Source organism: Oenanthe melanoleuca, chromosome 3, assembly GCF_029582105.1.
Source record: "Oenanthe melanoleuca isolate GR-GAL-2019-014 chromosome 3, OMel1.0, whole genome shotgun sequence".
NCBI lineage: Eukaryota > Metazoa > Chordata > Aves > Passeriformes > Muscicapidae > Oenanthe > Oenanthe melanoleuca.
This window is the reverse complement of record NC_079336.1, coordinates 79,732,397-79,751,127: the sequence shown is the minus strand read 5'-3', so window position 1 is coordinate 79,751,127 and position 18,731 is coordinate 79,732,397. Positions and strand designations below refer to the sequence as shown.

The following is an 18,731-nucleotide window of genomic DNA, read 5'->3' as shown; positions in this document are numbered from 1 at the left end:
ATTGCTGGCATTGAGTTGTCTGCAGAAATTCCACTCAGGCATAAGAGTCAGGCAGTAATGTAGAGTTTATGCCACCATAATGCTCTGTGTGTGTAATATCTGTCACTTGATTCTTACCAAGCAATGTTGCTGATCAATATTGCTCTTCTACTTAGCACTCTTGCAGTTAGGTGGATCTATGTAAGAATATTTTGGGAACATCTAGGAAAGCTAGTGAGCTGCTGCAGGCAGTGGAGTTGGGGATTGAGGCGATCAGTGATGATCTGGTAACTGATATTTTAGTAAAGCACATCATCCTGCTTTGGTTTAAAGTTGAGCAATGGTCTCAAGAGCAGGTGTTGCAGTTGCTGGGGGGTGTACCTGCTATTCATGACATCTCTCATGATTTCGTTGCTGGCGTTTTTCTAAAATAAACAAAATTATAGAGATGCTTGAAGGAAGTGACATTGATTAAGCAAAAAGTTATTTTAAGACTGTGGAAATCATCTGGCTGAGCTTTACAAAAAGAAAGTCGATTTCTGGGAATGCAATCAGACAGAGATGTAAAGACATGGTCTTGGTCTCTTCCAAGTGAAGAAAAATCCCATGCTATTTCAAGTAGCCAAGTTTCGTGCTCTGTGATTACTTTCCACACCTCTGTAATTTCTCTGTGCACTTCTCACTGAAAATTTCATTTTTTTCTTCTTGCTCAAGAATAGCTGTGAAGTGTGGTGTGGGGTCAGGCATTGTTCTTTACATATCTTGGATGTGTTTTTTTTTGTGGGTGAATTGATGTTTGTGTTTTAATCATGATGAGTGTATAAACAACAAAGGAGTCAGAGACGTTTTGCCACTGACAAATATATGATGTGTTTCCTGATAAGCCTTTTTTTTTTTTTTTTTTTTTTTTTTTTTTTTTTTTTTTTTTTTTTTTTTTGAGCATATGTGGTTTGGGCTGCAGTGAGAACAGCAGGGTGTGAGAACAAAAGAGCCTCAGTGGAGATCTGCCTTGTTTGGGATTGTACTCCTTAGTGTCAGTCAGCAGGGAGGGCTTCCTGATGTCTTTTGCTTTAGGACAGTACTGTGGTAGCACAGAGCTGCCCAAGGCAGCACATGACCTGGAAGAGTCAACAGGAGGAGCTTGGGCGAGACACAAGTCCAAGGAGTGGGAGGAGACACAAGACTATGGATGTGCTTTGATCCTTAGGTGTCCCTGGGCTTTCTGCATTGCCTCTCTCTGTGCTGTAGGATCAGCCTGGCCCTGTGTTAAAAGTTGGAGTTTAATCACACTGACCTTTACCAAGCACCTCCCATGAGGAAAGTTCCCTGCAGGGACTGGGCTCCCTTTGCCATTGCACTGGCCAAAGAGGCTGTGAGGGGCTGAGGTGAGGAGCAGGAGGCTCCTGGGCAAGCAGCCAGGGAATGTCTTTGGAAAATGGTGGTGGCACTTGGTTTGGAATGTGGGCTCCCCTGGTCAGGCTGCACAAAAACATCCAATTCCAGAGCTCGATTACACCCACCCACTGCCACCTCTGTCCCTCTGCTCTTGTGCTGGTCTTAACTGCTGACTGATGGGTATGGCTGGTTTTTCTTCAGCCATTAATACAATATTGATCCACAACCCTGCTGACACGTTAATGGACACTGATTGTGTATTATTATTTCCATAATTGTCCTCAAGCTGGAGTGAATTCTCCTTTTCAAATGGCCCATCGATACCATGCCCTGCATTGTGGGCTGGATCTGGCCTGGTTAATTTGTTTTGTCTAAAGTTTCAGCAGAGCCTGTGGTCTTCATCCCTAGTGGAGCAATCAATGAGACCAGCTGGGCAGTGCTGGGGCACACATCAGGGCAGTGTCCATCCCCTCCCAGAGCAGGGTGTTTTGTTTGGCCATCAGGATGCTGCCCCTGCAGACCCTTCCTATTGTACTAGAGATTCCTTGCTGCTGCTGAGTGTTGCTAGCACATCTCTTCCCTTTACATGTGTGCTGCCTTTACTTTGTGCTCTGCTGAGGGGACATGACCCCTTCCTCGTGTCTCTCCGTGTTTGAGTGCCCCTGCTCTCCAGGCAGCTCTGGGCACTGCATGAGCAGATGGGATGAAACGCTACCAGCAGCAGCTTGGAGGCCTGAGTGCCCCTGGGTGCTGTGCTCTGCGTGGTCTGTAACTGCAGGGCTGCAGGGCAGGTCCTGGACAGGCAGCTCCTGGCAGTGAAATTCCACAAGTGGATTTCCTTAGGGAAATGCTTATTGAACTCCACCGTGGTCCATAAATACCATGTGTTTTCCCATTTCTAGGAACTGCCTTCAAGATGCATCTGTTACATGCCACTTAGGATGGGAAAGGTGAGGAAGGGGGGCAGACAGGTTCTTCAGAGGTTTAAGCTGCAGATTAGCAGCTGCTGCCCTCCTCCTTTGAGTGCAGCTAAGCAGTGTGAGTCCAGGGAGCCTGTGAACAGGAATGGGAGAGACCTTGGCTTCTTTGCCTAGGGTATGTGCAGAAGAGACTGAATTATGTCTGCACCAGATGCCTGGAAGATCAGTGCTTGCCTTGCAAAGCATGGTGGTGGATTCAGGCTGAGGAAGACGAAGGCTCCAGGTGCAGCTTCCCTCTCTCCCCACCCTGGAGGAGGATGGTGGCAGAGGTGGTTGGATTCTGTGCCCCTGTGCATTCAGCTGTAGGTATTCCAGCAGCTTTGAGATGAACATTCTCCATCCTTGAGGCAGTCAGCAGGACTTGCAGATGGCAGGAGTGGTAGTGGGACAGTCAAACAGTGATGGCTGTGTTAGAGGGCTGAGCAGGCAGCAGAGGAGAGCAGTAGGTGCTGTGCTGCAAAACAGGGGAGCAGCTGCCCCTGTGCTGACAGTGACTGAGGGAGTGTCAGAGCAGTATCTGTCACTCACCATCCTCTCTGTGAGGCACCTCTCATCGTTGTCATTATACTGATGATATCTGAGGTTCAAAAAGATGAATGGCTAGACCTGTGAACCAAATACAGATGACTCAGTCCTCTCCAAAAGACCATTTCTCTCTCCTTTTCTACATTTTCATGGTATTAGCAACCTCTAAGCACCAAGAGTCTCATAAACTTTCCAGGTTATGGTAATAATAACATTGTACAGTACACTGCACTGGGAATAAAGTTATTTTATCCACTTCAATTTCCTTTTGTTTTAATGTGTAAATATATCAAGTGAAAGCATAGTAGGAAATCTTGATGCAGAGGCCAAATGCATTACAGACCAGCCATTTTCTGAGCAAGGACCTAATGCTGCATGTTCATAGTCTGACTTTTTTTGCCTTCTAAAGCATCTGACACTCAATATGTGGCTGGCCTAGTTTCTCTGCAGGACTTTGTATTCAGAGCCTTTCCTAAGGTGATCTCCTACCTGAAAGTGGAATACAAGTAATGGTACCTCTGTCCCTCGAAATTCCTGGGAGCAATTTGTCCCTTCTTCCCCCACAGAGGCCATCAGAGATCTTCCTTGGACCTCTGCTTTGGGGATGGCTGGCCTGAGCTGAGGGATTCTGCCCCAGAAGGACTCAGCAGGGGAGGTTGTCTCTGTAGAAGAGTTGTTCTGTGTGGAGCACTGCTGAGAATGGCTGTGGCTGCTCCTTCATCTCCAGCCTTTCTTTGCCTTCCTAAGGGCTTCTGTGGAACTGTTACTCTGACAGGCATGGTCCTGTTGTGCTGGCAGTGTGCAAGCTGTCTGCATGCTAAAATCCTCCAGGAGACGTGGGGTGATGTCAAACAATAATGCATTCCTTCTGTTCGAGCACATTAAAAGTGCAATTAATCCTTGCAGTCTCTCTGCCCATCTGTAATACAGCATGAGGAGACTTTCCCAGCCTTCGTGTGCTGTGGCAGGCTGAGCTTGAGACAGAGACCTTCCTGAGTCTCATCTTGTGACTTAATGCAGTCCCCAAAGAGCTGGGTTTGTTCACTGCTCAGCCCCCACCCACTTATGTCAAGTTAAAACCAAACCAGAGGCAGTGTCTCATGTTCCTGTGCCATCTACCTGGGTGCTTTTCTTTCCAAGACAACCCCAGGCTTTCTGAACTCCCTTTTGAGAGATCTTGGTTCACATGGGGTTTATTAATGAAAAAATTGTGATTGTTCTGCTGAGAACCTGGTGCTGTTATTGCCAGAGAAATGTTACAGCTTAAGTGGTGGAGGTTCCCTTAAAGTGATTTAGATGAAAGGTGTTAGTGATGGTGGCACAAGGAAGTTCAGACACCTGCAAACAAAGCCAGATTTGTGTCCCCTTGCTTGTAAGCTTCATTACAGCTCAGTTTATCCAGGGAGAATTTGGAAGAAGAGGACAAAATTATGACCCAGGGCTTATCCCCAGGGCTGTTGTTTTGTAGTAGTCTAGTGCTTTACAAGGATTAGTTTAAATAATGTTTCTCTCAAACTCAGGGGTGTGCCAGCAAATTACACCAAGGTATTTTGGCACCAGAATAGTTGCACAAAAGCCTTCTAATCCTACCCACTCTACCTAATGATTTTACTGTGGAAATTCCCCACGTGGAAGTGCCTCTGGACAAGTGCTGGAAAGATTTACACAACACAGGTGAAATAATGGAAGTGGAATAGAGAAAAGGAAGAGTGAAAGTTGCAATGCTTACTTTGTATACCATATGGTGTACAGTAGAGCAACTTAAGCTCCCATTTAACTGGGAGCTAGAGCTGCAGATAAATATTCTGATTCTCCATGGGGTGTCTGGAAATTAGTTTTTACAGCAAGGTCATGTTTGCAAAGGGTGAATAGAGCCACCAGCTGGCAAATGCAGCCCAGAGGCTGTGAAGAGAGGTTACCAGAGCCTTGCTGCTTCAGGGTGCCAGGACCCTGCTGAAATGCAGGCAGCACAGTTTGGGGTTGGGGGAATGTGGCATGAGATGGGAAGGGATGGAGTCTCTTTTATTCAGCAGAGATCGATCAGCATCACAGCCTGTGTCTCAGCCCTGTAAGCAGTGCTCTGCAATACAGTGGAGCTCAGGGTGTGATGGCAGATCTGCAGAAAACTGATCTGAGGGCTGAAACAGCACAAGGGGCTGTCATTGGGATCATGGTGTATTAGCAAAGATTATGGAGGCTTCTGAATTCCTCCCCTGCAATTGTTGACTTTGTGATGTCTTTTCCTGTAAATCACTATTTTAATTAATGCATTTACATATCTGCATGTATGTCCACACATGTATGTGTGGCTTGGTCTAGAGCATTTTGGTCATCCCAAGGGAATGAAAATAATTTTTTAAAAGGCAGTCTTTGAAGCTCAACTAACCTTCAGGAAAAAGTGGGTGCTTGGTTCAGCTTAACAGGTTGTGCAAAATTTATTCTTGTTTAGGAAGGTGTTCTGAGGCTTATTGCTTTAAACCCTTTGATCATGTCCTCTGTGGTTTGTTCATTTTTGTTGTATTCCACTAATGGGAGCTAGAGCTGTGACTCCAGAGTCACCTGAAAGTGTTCTGGCAAGCTGTGTGAGTATCACAGGGGACTGTCAGGGAGACACCAACTCTTAGACATGTTTGTGGTTTCTCTGTATCTTGAAGTGCAACAGGAGTTTCCCCCTCAAACAAGCACAGGTGTGCAGCTGGGCTGCCCAGTCACCTTCAATGCATCTCTGCCACTTCTCTGATCACACAAACGCTTTGGAGTAGGGAGCCAAAGGCTGTTTGCACAGAATTTCAGAGCTGAGTCTTTTTTCTTTATAAAATCATATTCTGCTAGAGCTTGTGTCTTCCTGCCTCCCATCAGGGCTGATGTGGGCTATAGGTGCGTTCTGGGGTCATGGCATTTTATAAGTTTGTTTTGGGAACTTTCTGTCTATGTGCTTTTCCACTGCACTGGTCTTCACCCATTTTCCTGGCTGGACTGGCAGTAGTTGGTCTCCATTAGCAGTCTTAGGTGGAGAAACTCCTAGAGATGATGGAGTCCTCTGGTCCTGCTGAGGCTGTTTCCTCTGGCTCAGGGCTGAGACAGGCTGCTATTTAATATGGGGAAGAGTTGTTTTTCCTGCACTGTGTGCTGTGCCTGTTCTTGGGATACGTGCTAATAGCTGTACAGAGCTTCAGGGCCCTTTCTGACTCTGCTCAGTAGTTATCCCAGCCCCCTGCAAGGTAAATCATAGTGATCAGGCTTATTTTAGACAGGCATGGAGCAGTTGTGATTTGACCAGGTCCCTGCTATAGCTGCTTGCACATGCTCCTTTCTGGGAGAGACAACAGCAGGAAATTTTTAGTTCTCAACCCAATGCAGGAGGGTCCATCCTAAAAAAGCTCCATATTCTGCTTTTCAGTGTCTAGAGCTGCGCATCCCAACAGAACCAAAGGTTTTTAAATAGTAGTTGATATCAGAAAATGGGGAAAATTGCTTAATAATATATCTCCTAGGAATTCCATGACTTATTTCCAGAACTGCCTGGCTCTTCTCCTGTGGCTCAAGAGGTGGGAGAAGCCACCCTGGGCAGTGGGCACAAGAAGATGGGGTACTGCTCATTTCCTTCTTTACCTCTTCTTTCCTTTCTACAGCTCCTGCCCAGGCCCAAATCATCCATGCTGGGCAGGCGTGCGTGGTGAAGGAAGACAACATCAGCGAGCGCGTGTACACGATTCGGGAGGGGGACACGCTGGTCCTGCAGTGCCTGGTCACAGGACACCCCCGGCCACAGGTAAGCCTCCAGCCTCACCTGTCACCCCTGCTCCCCATGGCACTTGTTTGTAGTCTCCACACAGAGGAGAACTGTGGGCAGTGGGGTGTCCAGCTTTCTCCTGCATGTTGGACTCGGGTAGGGATGCCCCAGTTTACAAGCACTTAGCCTGTTAAGCTGTGAAGCATTTAAGCTCACTTTCATGGGAAACAGTCCACAAAGCTTTGCAGAAGCTTATAAAGACCTTCTACTTGTCTTCAGTGTGTGAAGTCCCTCCAAAAACTGGAAGTCCAAACTGTCAAAAGTCAAATCTTTAACCCTCTTACTACAAAATAGGAACATCCTAGAAGATGCTTCCTATGCTTGTCTTAGGAGTTGGTCCTTCATGATCCATCCATTTCTCAGCCTCTCTGCATGCACAGCCGAGGGGATGCTGCTTGGGGGAATTTGGGAAGTTGTTTGTATGCACTTCCCTGAGCCCCAGGCAGAGCCAGCTGTTCATTGCTTTGTGGCCACCAAGCAGAGGCAGAGTCAGATGTGCAGCACTGGACACATCCATGCTGTGGTCAGAGACACAGTCCATGCTGATGGTTGCAGTCCTTACTTGGGGTGCCCAGAGTTTGCACAGCCTCAGGCCCCTGCAGCCAGCTCAGCACCCTTCAGATACTCAAGGCTCAGTGTTGGTGTGGGTGTGTCCATAGAGGTACTGGCCTAGAGCCTGGGTCTGCCAGCTCTGGGACAGAGCGTGGCTGGGGCTGGACGTGCCAGAATACACCCAGGAGAGCCACATGTGATATATGCTTGGCCCCATTCCACAGTCCTGCCAAAGATATCTGTGGCAAGAAGCCATGCATCTTCTTATGCCAGCCAATGCCTCTGTGGGCTTGCCTGTGAGGAGCTGCTTGGTGATGAGGTGAAGAAAAGGCGAGGATTTGAAATGGTTTTTCCAACAAAAGAATATCCTGGAAACAAAAAGAAAATTACCTGAGGCAAGTCAGCAGAAACAACCAGCCTAGGCTTGTGACAGTGATGGGCAAATGATACCTGTATGCATCAGAAATGGGGAATTTGGTAGCAGTGGCCCTGCCTGAGGTTGTTGAATGTGTGGAAAGGTCCTGGCAGGTTGTAGGGATTTGAGCTTGAGTAGCTAGAGAGATTTCTGGAGCAGAGCCTGTTGCAGACAGCATGCTAGTGGGCAACCCTCTGGCTTGTCATTGCCCAGACCTGCTCAGGGGACACCAGAGCCTGGAACCAGGCACGACCAGGGAGACTGGAACCTGCACAGATAAAATGTGGCATGCATCCTATTTCTGCTCTCCCTCCTAATGGATTGATTTCTTCCCCAGCTAGGCTCTTATCCTAACCTTTGTTTAATCTTCTCTTTCCCTTTCTATCAGCCAGTCATTAAAGCATGAAAATGTGGCCAAAATACTAAAATGAGATTGTGATTGAAAAGATTAAAGAGCTGGCTGAAGTGTCCTTCAAAACAGGAGACTCAAAGAGCCTTGGGGCCCTCAGACAATTTCATAAGCCTACAAAGGCTGAATAAATCTATGGTCAATAGCTCCAAAAATCTGCTCAGCCTGGTGCTCTGGGGTGGGATAGAGACTCCCCTGCTTCTTCTAGAGCATCAGCACCAATCAGGTGATGGCAGTGAGCTTTAGGCAAAGTCTGGCAGAGTGCCCAAGGTATTTGGTCCATCTTATCTATGGCCAATGCTGAATAAAAGTCTCTCTTCTTTCTGCTGGCTGATCTTGCTGGATCTCAGTTCCAGAGTCTAAATTGTCCCAGAGTAGGAGGCTGGTGGTCAGCAGCCTTTAGAAGGGAGGTTGCAGATATAGAAAACCAATGGGCTGAGAAAAGCCATCTCTCTCTTTCATTGCGTGCAGTGCAGAAAACAAGGGGGAAGCTTGTGCTGCCATTGTGAGGGCTGTACCTCATTCCAGACAAAAGAGAAACCCTTCAGTCTTCAGGATTGCTGTCTTCTTGCCACCATTCACCATGAAATATCATGCAGCTCTGTTGCCCCTGCAAGCCTGGATCTTAAGACATGTAACATAAGGACAAAGAAATGAAAAGCTTGAAATATGAAGGGATTTTTTTTTCTCTTTTTTTTTTTCTTTTTTCTCTGTATTTTAACAGCAGAGGGAAAGTTTGTGTACTGCAAAAGGATGACTTACAAAAATAAGATACACAGGGGTTCCCAGTGGGAAAGGGGCAAGAGTCAGATAGCAACAGCATTTTCTCACTCATGGAAAAGCAGAAAGCAGAAATAGCCTTGCTATCCAGAAACAGATGAGTGTGGAGTGCAGTAAAAACTCTGTAGCTGTGAGCTGGTGTCTGCTGCAGTGTCGTGGCCTAACAGCCACGTGGGGTCTCGAGGCTGAATGCTGAGTCTTGTGCTGGGCAGACAGTGGCATAAAAGTGAGCAAGCTGCTGTGTTTGCAGGATCAGAGCAGGAGTGGCAAACATGCATGGTGTGTCTGGGTGAATTGAGGGGTTGTCCTGGACTCCTGGATGTTGGGATTGGCAATGGACCAGAATCAGCGGCTGGGCTACTGAGACATACTGAGATCAGTAATTGAGCTTTGGTAAGTCTGGCAGTGCTGTAGGACCTCTTTATGGAAGTAGCTAGGAAAGAGGGGAAAGAGCAACAAGGGGAGCTCTGCTGAATCTTGGCATCTCTATTTTGTGTCCCTGATTTCACTTCTCTTGTTTTTGTCATGCAGGTGAGATGGACCAAAACTGCTGGCAGCGCGTCGGACAAATTCCAAGAGACATCAGTGCTTAACGAGACCCTTCGGATTGAGAAGATCCAAAGGCTGCAGGGGGGCCGCTATTACTGTAAAGCAGAAAATGGGGTTGGGGTCCCTGCCATCAAGTCCATTCGAGTAGATGTGCAGTGTAAGTCGTTTAGTGGCACCCCAGACCTTCCCACAGTTCTACTGCGTGTCTGTGCCTCGCTGCGGGGCCGGCAGGGAGCTGCACTGCCCTAGCGCCACGTGCGCCTGCAGAGGGACTGCCATGGTCTCCTCAGTGTCTTTTTTGCCTAGGAGGTCAGATCCATCCCTGCAACGTGTAGTTCTGCTGTCCTTGTGAGTCATTCCTGCCTAGGAGTCGTGGTGTCTGTCACTGACAGGGCTCCCCAGCACTTGTCTGGGATGCAGCGTTGAGCGTGGCTTCTGCTTTCTTTGTCTTCCTTTTGAAGCTGGCAGAGCTTGAAGAAAGCAATGTTTCTTGAAGTTGGTAGTGCTCCAGATGTTGGGGGTGTTCCTGAAACCAGTGTCCTGTTCTCAGCATTGCTGCTTCTGGAGCATGCTGGAAACAGAGCTGAAAACTCTGGAATGCAGCTGAGGAGACTGAGCTGTGATAGAATGAATGTGAAGGTGACTCAACATTGCCCTGGTTGGTCATAGTGCCCATAATGTGAAGATGACTCAACATTTCTCTGGCTGGTACCCATCCTTCTTCAGTCCTGGAGATGCTGCTACTGGTTTTCCACCTTGGGCTTCAAGTTTTGAAAGTTTCTCTTAATGTTTTTATCTTGGACTTTATTTCTGGGCAGTCGTGGTCAAAAGGGAGGGAAATTAAACTTACTCCGTAAGGCCTAAATGGGAGAGATCCAAGATTTAATGTCTAGGCAGCTTGTTTTGCTCTCTTGGAGAAGATTACCATTACATTGTCCTTGACTATCCAGTATTCCAATTTTCTCCAGCCCAGCTAACACCAAATCCCTCTCCTCACACATATTATCTGAGAAGGAAAGAGGCTGGTGCTAAAACATTGTAAAGTGTGATAAAGCAGCTGAATCTGTCCCTGAACATGTCATGAGCTGTTCTATATTCATTCTAGCAAGAAAGTCCTTCCTTCTGAGCTGAGGGGCACTGTGGTCATCTGTCAGTGGAACGATCTCCATTCTTCAAGACCCCAGTACATGCCTGGAGCTTGGGCAGACCTTTTTGCTGACAGCAGCTGCTGCCTGACTGCTTTCCTTTCAGTCTTTCTGTCCAGCTCCACTGTGATGTGACTCTAACAAAATGTGCCACAGACTTGGGCATCCTTAGCTTTTGGCAGGCTCGTGATCCACTGTGATACTATGTGGCTGGGAGTAGCTCCCATCTATTCCTTCCTTTCCCTACCCTTTGTTGGAGTAGTGTAGTGTGGGCACTGTCCTGTCTAGGCTGGGGAAATGGATGGCTCCAACAGCAGCCACTGTGGATAGGATGAGTGTTCTTTCATTGGCATTCCATCACTTTGTTTAGAGAAGTTCTGGCACCTGCCCTAGATCTGCTTGTCTTCTCTGCCTGTTTCTCCTCCTACGTGTAGTGGAGGCATATGATAACTCTCCATTGCAAGGAATACTTGGTTTTCTCAAGGCTCAGTGTGACACCTTGCCAGGGCCTGTGTCTTTAGGAACAGGAGTGTGCCATGAATCTCTTCCTGCCCTGAGGGTGCTCCCTTGGTGCAGGCTGGAGCTAGAGTGATGTAGTGTCCCGTGGTCCCTCATGCAGCTCTGACCTGTAGAACTGTGGGGCTAATGGGGTGGCCAAGGGCTTTCTCATACTAACATCTACTCTGCAGATGGACTTGGTACTGTACCTCTGTTCTGCTCGCTTGGTTTTTGGGGAGGAGAGACTATTTTCTGCTAGTATTTGCAGTGGGTACAAAGGGAATACATGGGAAAAGCCACAGTTTTTGTTGAACGCTCACCCAGGCAACCTTCAGCTGAATGAACCAGAATTTGAAAACAAACCCCTTCTTTTCCTGCATCCCATTTTGTAGTTAGAGGTAAGTAATCACTCTCATGTGTACCTTGGTGTCCTTGGCAGCTGCTGCTAGTCCTCAGTCATACTTTTAGTGTTTGACAGTGAGGTTGCTCAGAGAGCATCCTTGGTGCCAAGAGGATATTAAACTGGAAACACTAACCCATGTAGCATGATATTCCTCTGCTCCAATGGGCGTCAGTGAGGCTTTAAAGTATTGGTTGGATACTGGCACAGAGGCAGCTGCTTTTCTGAGTATTTCCATGTGGGAGAGAGAGAAAGTAAAGAAAATAAAAGAATGAATGTTTACAAGCTTTTATTGTGCATGAAACATCCCATGTGATCATCTCCTTGAACAGCCTTGGGCCAAATTTATCATTTGAGCAGCTCACTGACATCAGTGGCATTACTCGTACATCCAAGGACATACATTGTCGTAGGTCTTATTTTAGCTTTTCTCAGGAGGGCTAGACCTAGAGCTGACTTCTACAAAAGAAGGCTGAAGGATTCAAAGGAGGAAAGTTTTAGCAACCAAAAAGAAGGCATTGTTTTCCTTGTAGGGAGTAGCTGGGAGCCAGGAGACTGGAATGGTGAGCTGCTTCTTTGGTTAGTAAGGGAAGTGTTTTACCTGCTGAGAAACAGTCTCAGAAAGATGGTAGCTGCAGAGTCACTCATGTGAAGTTTAAAAAAATAAAGGAGGATTAAGGACAAAGGAGGAAAGGAAGAGAGGTTGTGCTCTGGGTCCTGGTCCGAAACAATTTGATGTCATCTATGACCACATAAAGATAGCACTGTTTGGAAAGGAGACTTTTCTATCTGCATATGTTTTTCTTCAGCCATGGGTGTTTTTTGGTTGGCAGAAGTCTTTTTCTGGGATATATTTTGTATCTTGTCATTATTCCATTAATGGTTGTACTCATATCTCTGAGCTATGGTCAAGCAGACAAATTTCAGGTTGCACAACAATTACTGTCTGCCGAGCATACAACTCACTAAAAGATGCAAGCCCACAAGTTGATGCTTGTGATTCAGCAGAGAGCATATTGTTATTTGGATGACTTATTAGCAGAAACTCATCCCTGCTTCCCCCTTCCTTTCTGGGAGTCAGATCTCCAAACTTCCACATTTGTAAAATAAAATATTGTGAAAGCTAAGTGGCATGGGAGGGCAGGAGGTGATGAGTGCCTTAAGCACGTGCAGAGGATCATGCTGGCGGCACACGAAGATACTGGGTACATGTACCCTGGTTTCCTTGCAGCTGGAGATGCGGTGATAATGCTCCTGAAAATATAAAATTGCTTCAACTTGAGCTCAAAAGGTGCCTTATAATTCATACTTAAAGACACAGGGACTGATTTCCATTTTAGAGGGCCAGTTCTTGTCAGAGGGGATCTTTATATTTAACCTCAGTCTCAAAATGGTTTTGTGAGAAGACCTACTGCCTCTGAGGTGTCCCCCATGCTACCTTGATGTTCAAACACTGTTACCTGCTGCAACTTCCGAGAAAATTGTCCCTTTTTAGCAGGTGAGCAACTGTAGGGGGAGCACTATGCTCTGTGTGGGTGGAGAAAATTCCCTTCAGGGCTACTGCTTCTGTCCTTGCAAGTGTAGCCTCTGATAACCATTGATTGAGTTGTGGCTGCGTGTCTGGTGCGGGTACAATAAGGGAATTGAAAGGAGCATCTTCTGAAAAGAAAGAGAAAAAAAGAATCTCGTCATTTTAGGGAGGAGTAATGGAGTTGCAGTGACTAGAAGTTGCCAAAGGACAGTTGATATAGACTTCGAAGAAAATACAATATCCTTCGAAGAGGATATTTAATAGGAAGAGGCAGAAATTATACATACCTATTGCATCTCATATTACCATTACTACCCATGAGATTTGCTCTGCCTAAATGACTTTCCAACTCAGCTCCTTGATCTTGACCTGATTTTAATTCCTTGTGTTGAAGGTTTCTCATGACATTTCTATGGACACCTCACAGCCCTGGGCTGAGCCCCATGATTTCAGGAGAGATTTGGGAATTAGAAAATAGAGTAATTATGATGGAACAGAGCTTCCTGGGATCCTTTTGACCTCTCACTGAAGTAGAAAGTAGCGATTTTCTGTAGGGGGTTCCATTGAGGAATGTGAGGCAGCCCACTGCTCTGGGACACATGTGGCAGGCAGGTAGTTTTTTTGAGGACTGCAAACCAGAGACTGCTTTCTATTCTCTGAAGATTTGTGTGGTGAGTGGGAGAATTCTGGCTTCTCCTTTCTGTTCCCTTTAGATATTGTTTGTGCTACCTGCCCTCAGATCAGCTCTTAAATCAGCAGCTGTCATCAGCCAGACGTGTGGGACCTTCCCCTCTCCTCAGTGGTACCTGCAGCACCATCTGCTCTGCAGGCTGTACAGCAGACCAAGCTCTGCTAACGAGGGCTGCGACCCTCCTTGCCTCCCTTGCAGATCTAGATGAGCCTGTTCTCACCGTGCACCAGACCATCAGTGACGTCCGTGGCAGCTTCTACCAGGAGAAGACCGTCTTCCTCCGCTGCACCGTCAACTCCAACCCGCCAGCCCGCTTCATCTGGAAACGGGGAGCCGAGACACTTTCTCACAGCCAGGACAACGGCGTGGACATCTATGAACCCCTCTACACACAGGTGACAGCCAGCAAGCCTCTGCCAGCTTGTGTTGAGTGTCTTGCAGATGCAGGGCGCTGTAGTGGGTGGTGTTTTTCCTTCCCTGCACGGATTGTGATGCTGGGGAGAGAGTGCAGGCTGCTGCAAGGAGTGCTGCCTCCAGAAGGGCTGGTAGACCTTCCTTCTGCATGCACATTCCCAGGGTGCAAGAGGAGCAGAGCAGTAGGAGTGAGTGTGGCCTAGGAGGATCTTTCCCTGAGAGCAGTGACACTGCTCCCCCACTGAGGTCATGCAGCTGTTGGATGGCTGAGACTAAAATCCCAACAATCCCAAGACTGGATTTCCACTATGTCCCATCACTATTTTTTTTTCCTTAATTGAGTGCCCAGGCTCCGTATATCAGGGAAGAGCTTCCTGTTTAGCAGTGTGAGCAAATGGCAGGAATTGCTGTGGGATCCATGAGTTTTTTCTAATGGCCACAAGTAATGGGGAGCCCAACTGCTTGGGCACTACCTGACTGTTGTTCTGTGACAAGGAGTCACATCTTTTCTCCTTCTCCCCTACACAACCAGGTTTCCCCTGTAAACAACACTTTCTTCACAGTAATTAGCCTACCAATGCAATGAGAAATGGAAGGGAACTTTTCTTTTGCCAGGGCACTCTGGGCATGTTACCCTAAGCTGAACTCAGGATCTGAATGTCCTTTAGATGCTAATCAGCCCCAGTACTTCCAGCAAGGCTGCTAGGGAGCACATGGGTGGGAAGGAAAGGTGGAAAGGGCAGCTCCCCAGGGCACCTGTTTCATCCCAAGCACCTTCCTGCATTCCCAAAGTTGGGCCTAGAGCACATTCTGGCTGAATTTGATTTCTGAGCAATGCCCCAGGCAACCTTTAAGTTAATGTAGTCATGTTCATATTTTATTGAAACACACCATCTCTGTAGGTCATGGAAATGGGCATCCAAATGGAAATATTCAGCTGGATGAGGAGGGAGGAGAGAGCTGCAGGTTAGTGGCAGATTTGCAGAAACACTGTAGGTCAGCACTGCTGTTTGGCCCTGAAGACAGCTGTGTCTTTGTGCTATGTGGCTCCCAACTAGGACATCCCTGGCCTTGGAGGAAGCCACCATGGGCTCTTCCAGTTTTCACTAGGCTCAATGAAAATAGCAGGAGACATTGCCTGATGAGAGGATGTCTTAGGACTTGGGATATTTTCTCTAGCTAAATAAGGCGTCTGGCAAAAATTCCCCATGTTGCAGCATTAATGTTTAAATGACCTAGCGTGCTGCAGCTCCTGTCAGGCAATGCTCCTGACATGATGGGTCATTCCCAGCTCTGAAAGAGGGTGTTGGGGCTGCTGTGCTCAGACAGCCATGCCCTTGTGGTCCTCTCCTTAACACCAGCATAAGCCTGAAAATTTGGGTTGGTAAGAGTTGAAGTTAACAAAAACACACCTCAGCAACACTGTTGGAAGAGGAAAATCTTGCTGGAATGTTTAACAAAGTACCCTTCACTGGAGTTTGCAGTCTTGTCTTAGAGATGAACCTCTATCAGCATCAGGTTCAAATGGGCTTTTACATTAAAAACAAGGTGAAGACTTTGTTGTTTAAGCTTTATAAAACTTGCTTACTCTGAGGGTTTATACAGATATACCTAAATTCACTAATCAATAAACAGGATACATATGGCCCTGTAAGTATGGTATGACCTTCATATCATAAATACCATAATTTGTGTGGAATAGCAACAATCCTCAGGGGACAGGACTTTCCTAGGGTTATCGGTGCCCTAGGTTTTATAATTCTGATTTACTCACTTCACATCCTTGTTCTCTGCATATTAGCATTCCTGAGCTCATTGTCCAGTCCCTTGAGGTTGTCCTCAGGGGGATTTGTCATGCTGACACCTCCTTACTCTTGCAGGCAGTTATGGAATGGGTTCTCCAAAAGAGATTTAGACAAACTCAAGGAGAACAACAGCACCAAGCTGTCAGTGGAAGACATACGAGTTGCAGGGTGTGCAAACCATAGGGTGATACTCAGAGCTGTCTGCACTGCATAAATAAAAGTCTACAAAACACGTCTATGGTTAATGTAGCGACTTGATTCTGTTTCTGTAACAAGCCAGTAACTAATGGAGTGCAGGCAGTGATTTTATTTGTTACCTTAGAATGAGAAAAGGCTATCAAAGTCTCTGCAGTCACTCTGGATTTACATCAGCATAAATGAGATTAGAATCTGGAGAGGAGGGATCAGAAAGTTTTGTAAGTTCTTTGAGTATTTCTCTGATTTTGGTTTACCTCCTGTACTGCAGATTTCTGTTGAACTTGTCATATTTAGGCCAGTATTAACGCCTCAATCTGCTCTGATTTACTCTGGTTTGGCAATGTTGAGTCCCCAGTGACTTCCTTTGGTTTCCTACTGATGTCTCAGATCTCAATGTCTGTTCTAAGGTTTGTCATGTTCTACAGGATGTTTCTGGCAGTAGTTGATGAGAAATTATGCCCAGGCCTGTTTGGCAGTGCTTTTAGGTCATGTCAGACAGTTGCTGGCTGTTTTGTGAAACCCTGTAGGTGAAATGACCACTGCAAACATTTTGTGTCTCCTTCATATAGAGCTGAGGGCTTGAAATCTGCACAGTTCCCTAAGGTTTTCATGGGAGCTGCTACTTCAGGACTGGATACAGTCCAGGCTTGGAATGATGATCTGTGCTTTGGGCACCTGTGTCATTTTTTGCCCCTGTTTTTCCCAAATCCCAGGGTGAAACCAAAGTCCTGAAGCTGAAGAACCTTCGACCTCAGGATTATGCCAGCTACACGTGCCAGGTGTCTGTCCGCAATGTCTGCAGCATCCCTGACAAAGCCATCACCTTCCAGCTCACAAACACCACAGGTGAGAGGGGACATGAGGGGTCCCTGCAGCCCTCTGAACCTTCACCTCCTCCACAGCCATTACTCCTCCTCTGTCCAGGGCCTGCAGCACCTCATGGACATGGCTGCTGGGATTTCAGATCCTTCTCATGGAAGTCTTGTGGCTGCTCCAGTTTCTCGTAGCATTGCATGCAGCCACTGCCTTGGCCAGGCCTGCCATGAGATCATTAAAATAGACTATGTGTAGGTGTTGAGGCACTATGTAGCTTCTAATTCATACACTGTTTTATTTATTTATAATTCTAAGTGACTTTAAAAATAGATTTGATACAGCCTAGAGTGGGGCAGTGCTGCAGGAGTTCTTACAAATAATTCATCCATGTGTGACTCCAGCCTGGTTTGCCAGGCTGTGCTCTAAGCACCTCCCAGGTAACAGGCTCTGCTGGTGCCAGTGTTTTTGGAAAGCCTACACCTCCAGTGCCTTCCCAATAAATAAATTTACACTCATAGTCATACTGGCAGTGCTTGAGGGCACCTCCAGTTGTGAGCAGATTCAGTTTGGTGCCTCTTGCTTGACGTGCAGTAAGTGAACGATAACTGAGTGTTGTGTATCAAATTCTGGCAAGGACTTGATTGCAACCTGTCCATTAAAAAAAACAAAAATCAAAACCACACACACAATAAAAAATCCCCACCTGCAAAGCCCCCATACGTGTAGAATATTTGCAAATAATAAGTAAATGTCAGGAAATTGCTTCCAGCCCTGGGGTATTCCATGATCAGAGAGAAAGGCATTGTAGCTGTTTGAATTATTCACCTCTCTAATGTAACACAAAGTATTTTGCATCCCTTGTGTCATCTTTGTGCAGTAGAAACAGAACTTTTTTTAATGTTGTTAACTGTTGACAGGATATTGTTGATACTGTTTAAATTATGTTTATTGATCTGAGCTGAGTTCCAAGGTGCTGAACAATTGTTGCCTCATTTTAGGTAGGAGGAATAAAAATAATGAGCTTAAGAAAGTGAATTATAGCTAATGTCAGAAAAAAAAGTATTCTCTTTGTAGTAAGATCTCTGAACATGTCTTGAACAACTCACCCTATTAGCTGAATTTCTCTCAGGATGAGAGTGTAGCAAGTGTTGAAATATTCCCTTTAAAACTTACCTTCTGTTCATGATGAAGAGAGGGATATTATGCAGCTCTTCTTCCCTGTGTACCTTTACCTTTGAAGAGTTAGAAAATCAAATTTCCCTTCATGTCCACTCCCCTTGCCAGCCCAAGCTGGAAACTGCTCTTCATTTCAATCCAGCCCCTGTACTAAGTGAATGGGGAAAATGTATTTTCAGGTTGTACTCGATGACAAGTCAGCGATATGACTCAATTTACACCAGCTTCTTAAGCACATCTATCGAGGGTTGGTTTCTTTTCCCCTGTTTTTTAATTATGGATGCATATTTATACATAGTTACAGTGGCACTACAAGCTCAAAGGGGCCATGGAAAATGTGTTCTTAGCAAATTGTATTAAAAGTTGGCAGTGAAAATGAAGCTGGCATTGCTGTGTGAGCAGGGTTTGTGTTAAATAGCATGACTATATTTAACATGAAATATTATATGGGTTACTTGCCCTGTAGGTAGTTTTGTGCATAGATGAGGAAATATTTAAATGAAATTCTTTAACTCTCTCGTTTTTTGCTTAGGTCTTTTCTGTTCCCCTTGTGCTTTCATAGCTTCTCTACACTTGGCTGTGCCCAGAATCCTGAGCAGCTGCACTCAGGATGCCTTTGCCTTTATAACTGAGAAGGGCCCAAAGGGTGCTGAAATGCTTGGAAATTTCTCTCTCTTAAA

General features: G+C 46.2%; 1 protein-coding gene across 1 annotated transcript in view; it reads left to right on the top strand.

Moving 5' to 3' along the window:
- MDGA1 (MAM domain containing glycosylphosphatidylinositol anchor 1) overlaps positions 1 to 18,731 on the top strand; it is a 134,230-nt gene that overhangs the window by 39,436 nt on the left and 76,063 nt on the right. The window contains exons 2-5 of the mRNA XM_056487567.1: positions 6,512 to 6,651; positions 9,360 to 9,534; positions 13,841 to 14,037; positions 16,773 to 16,905. Coding sequence (XP_056343542.1) covers positions 6,512 to 6,651; positions 9,360 to 9,534; positions 13,841 to 14,037; positions 16,773 to 16,905 — 645 coding nt within the window. The remainder of the gene's footprint in view (positions 1 to 6,511; positions 6,652 to 9,359; positions 9,535 to 13,840; positions 14,038 to 16,772; positions 16,906 to 18,731) is intronic.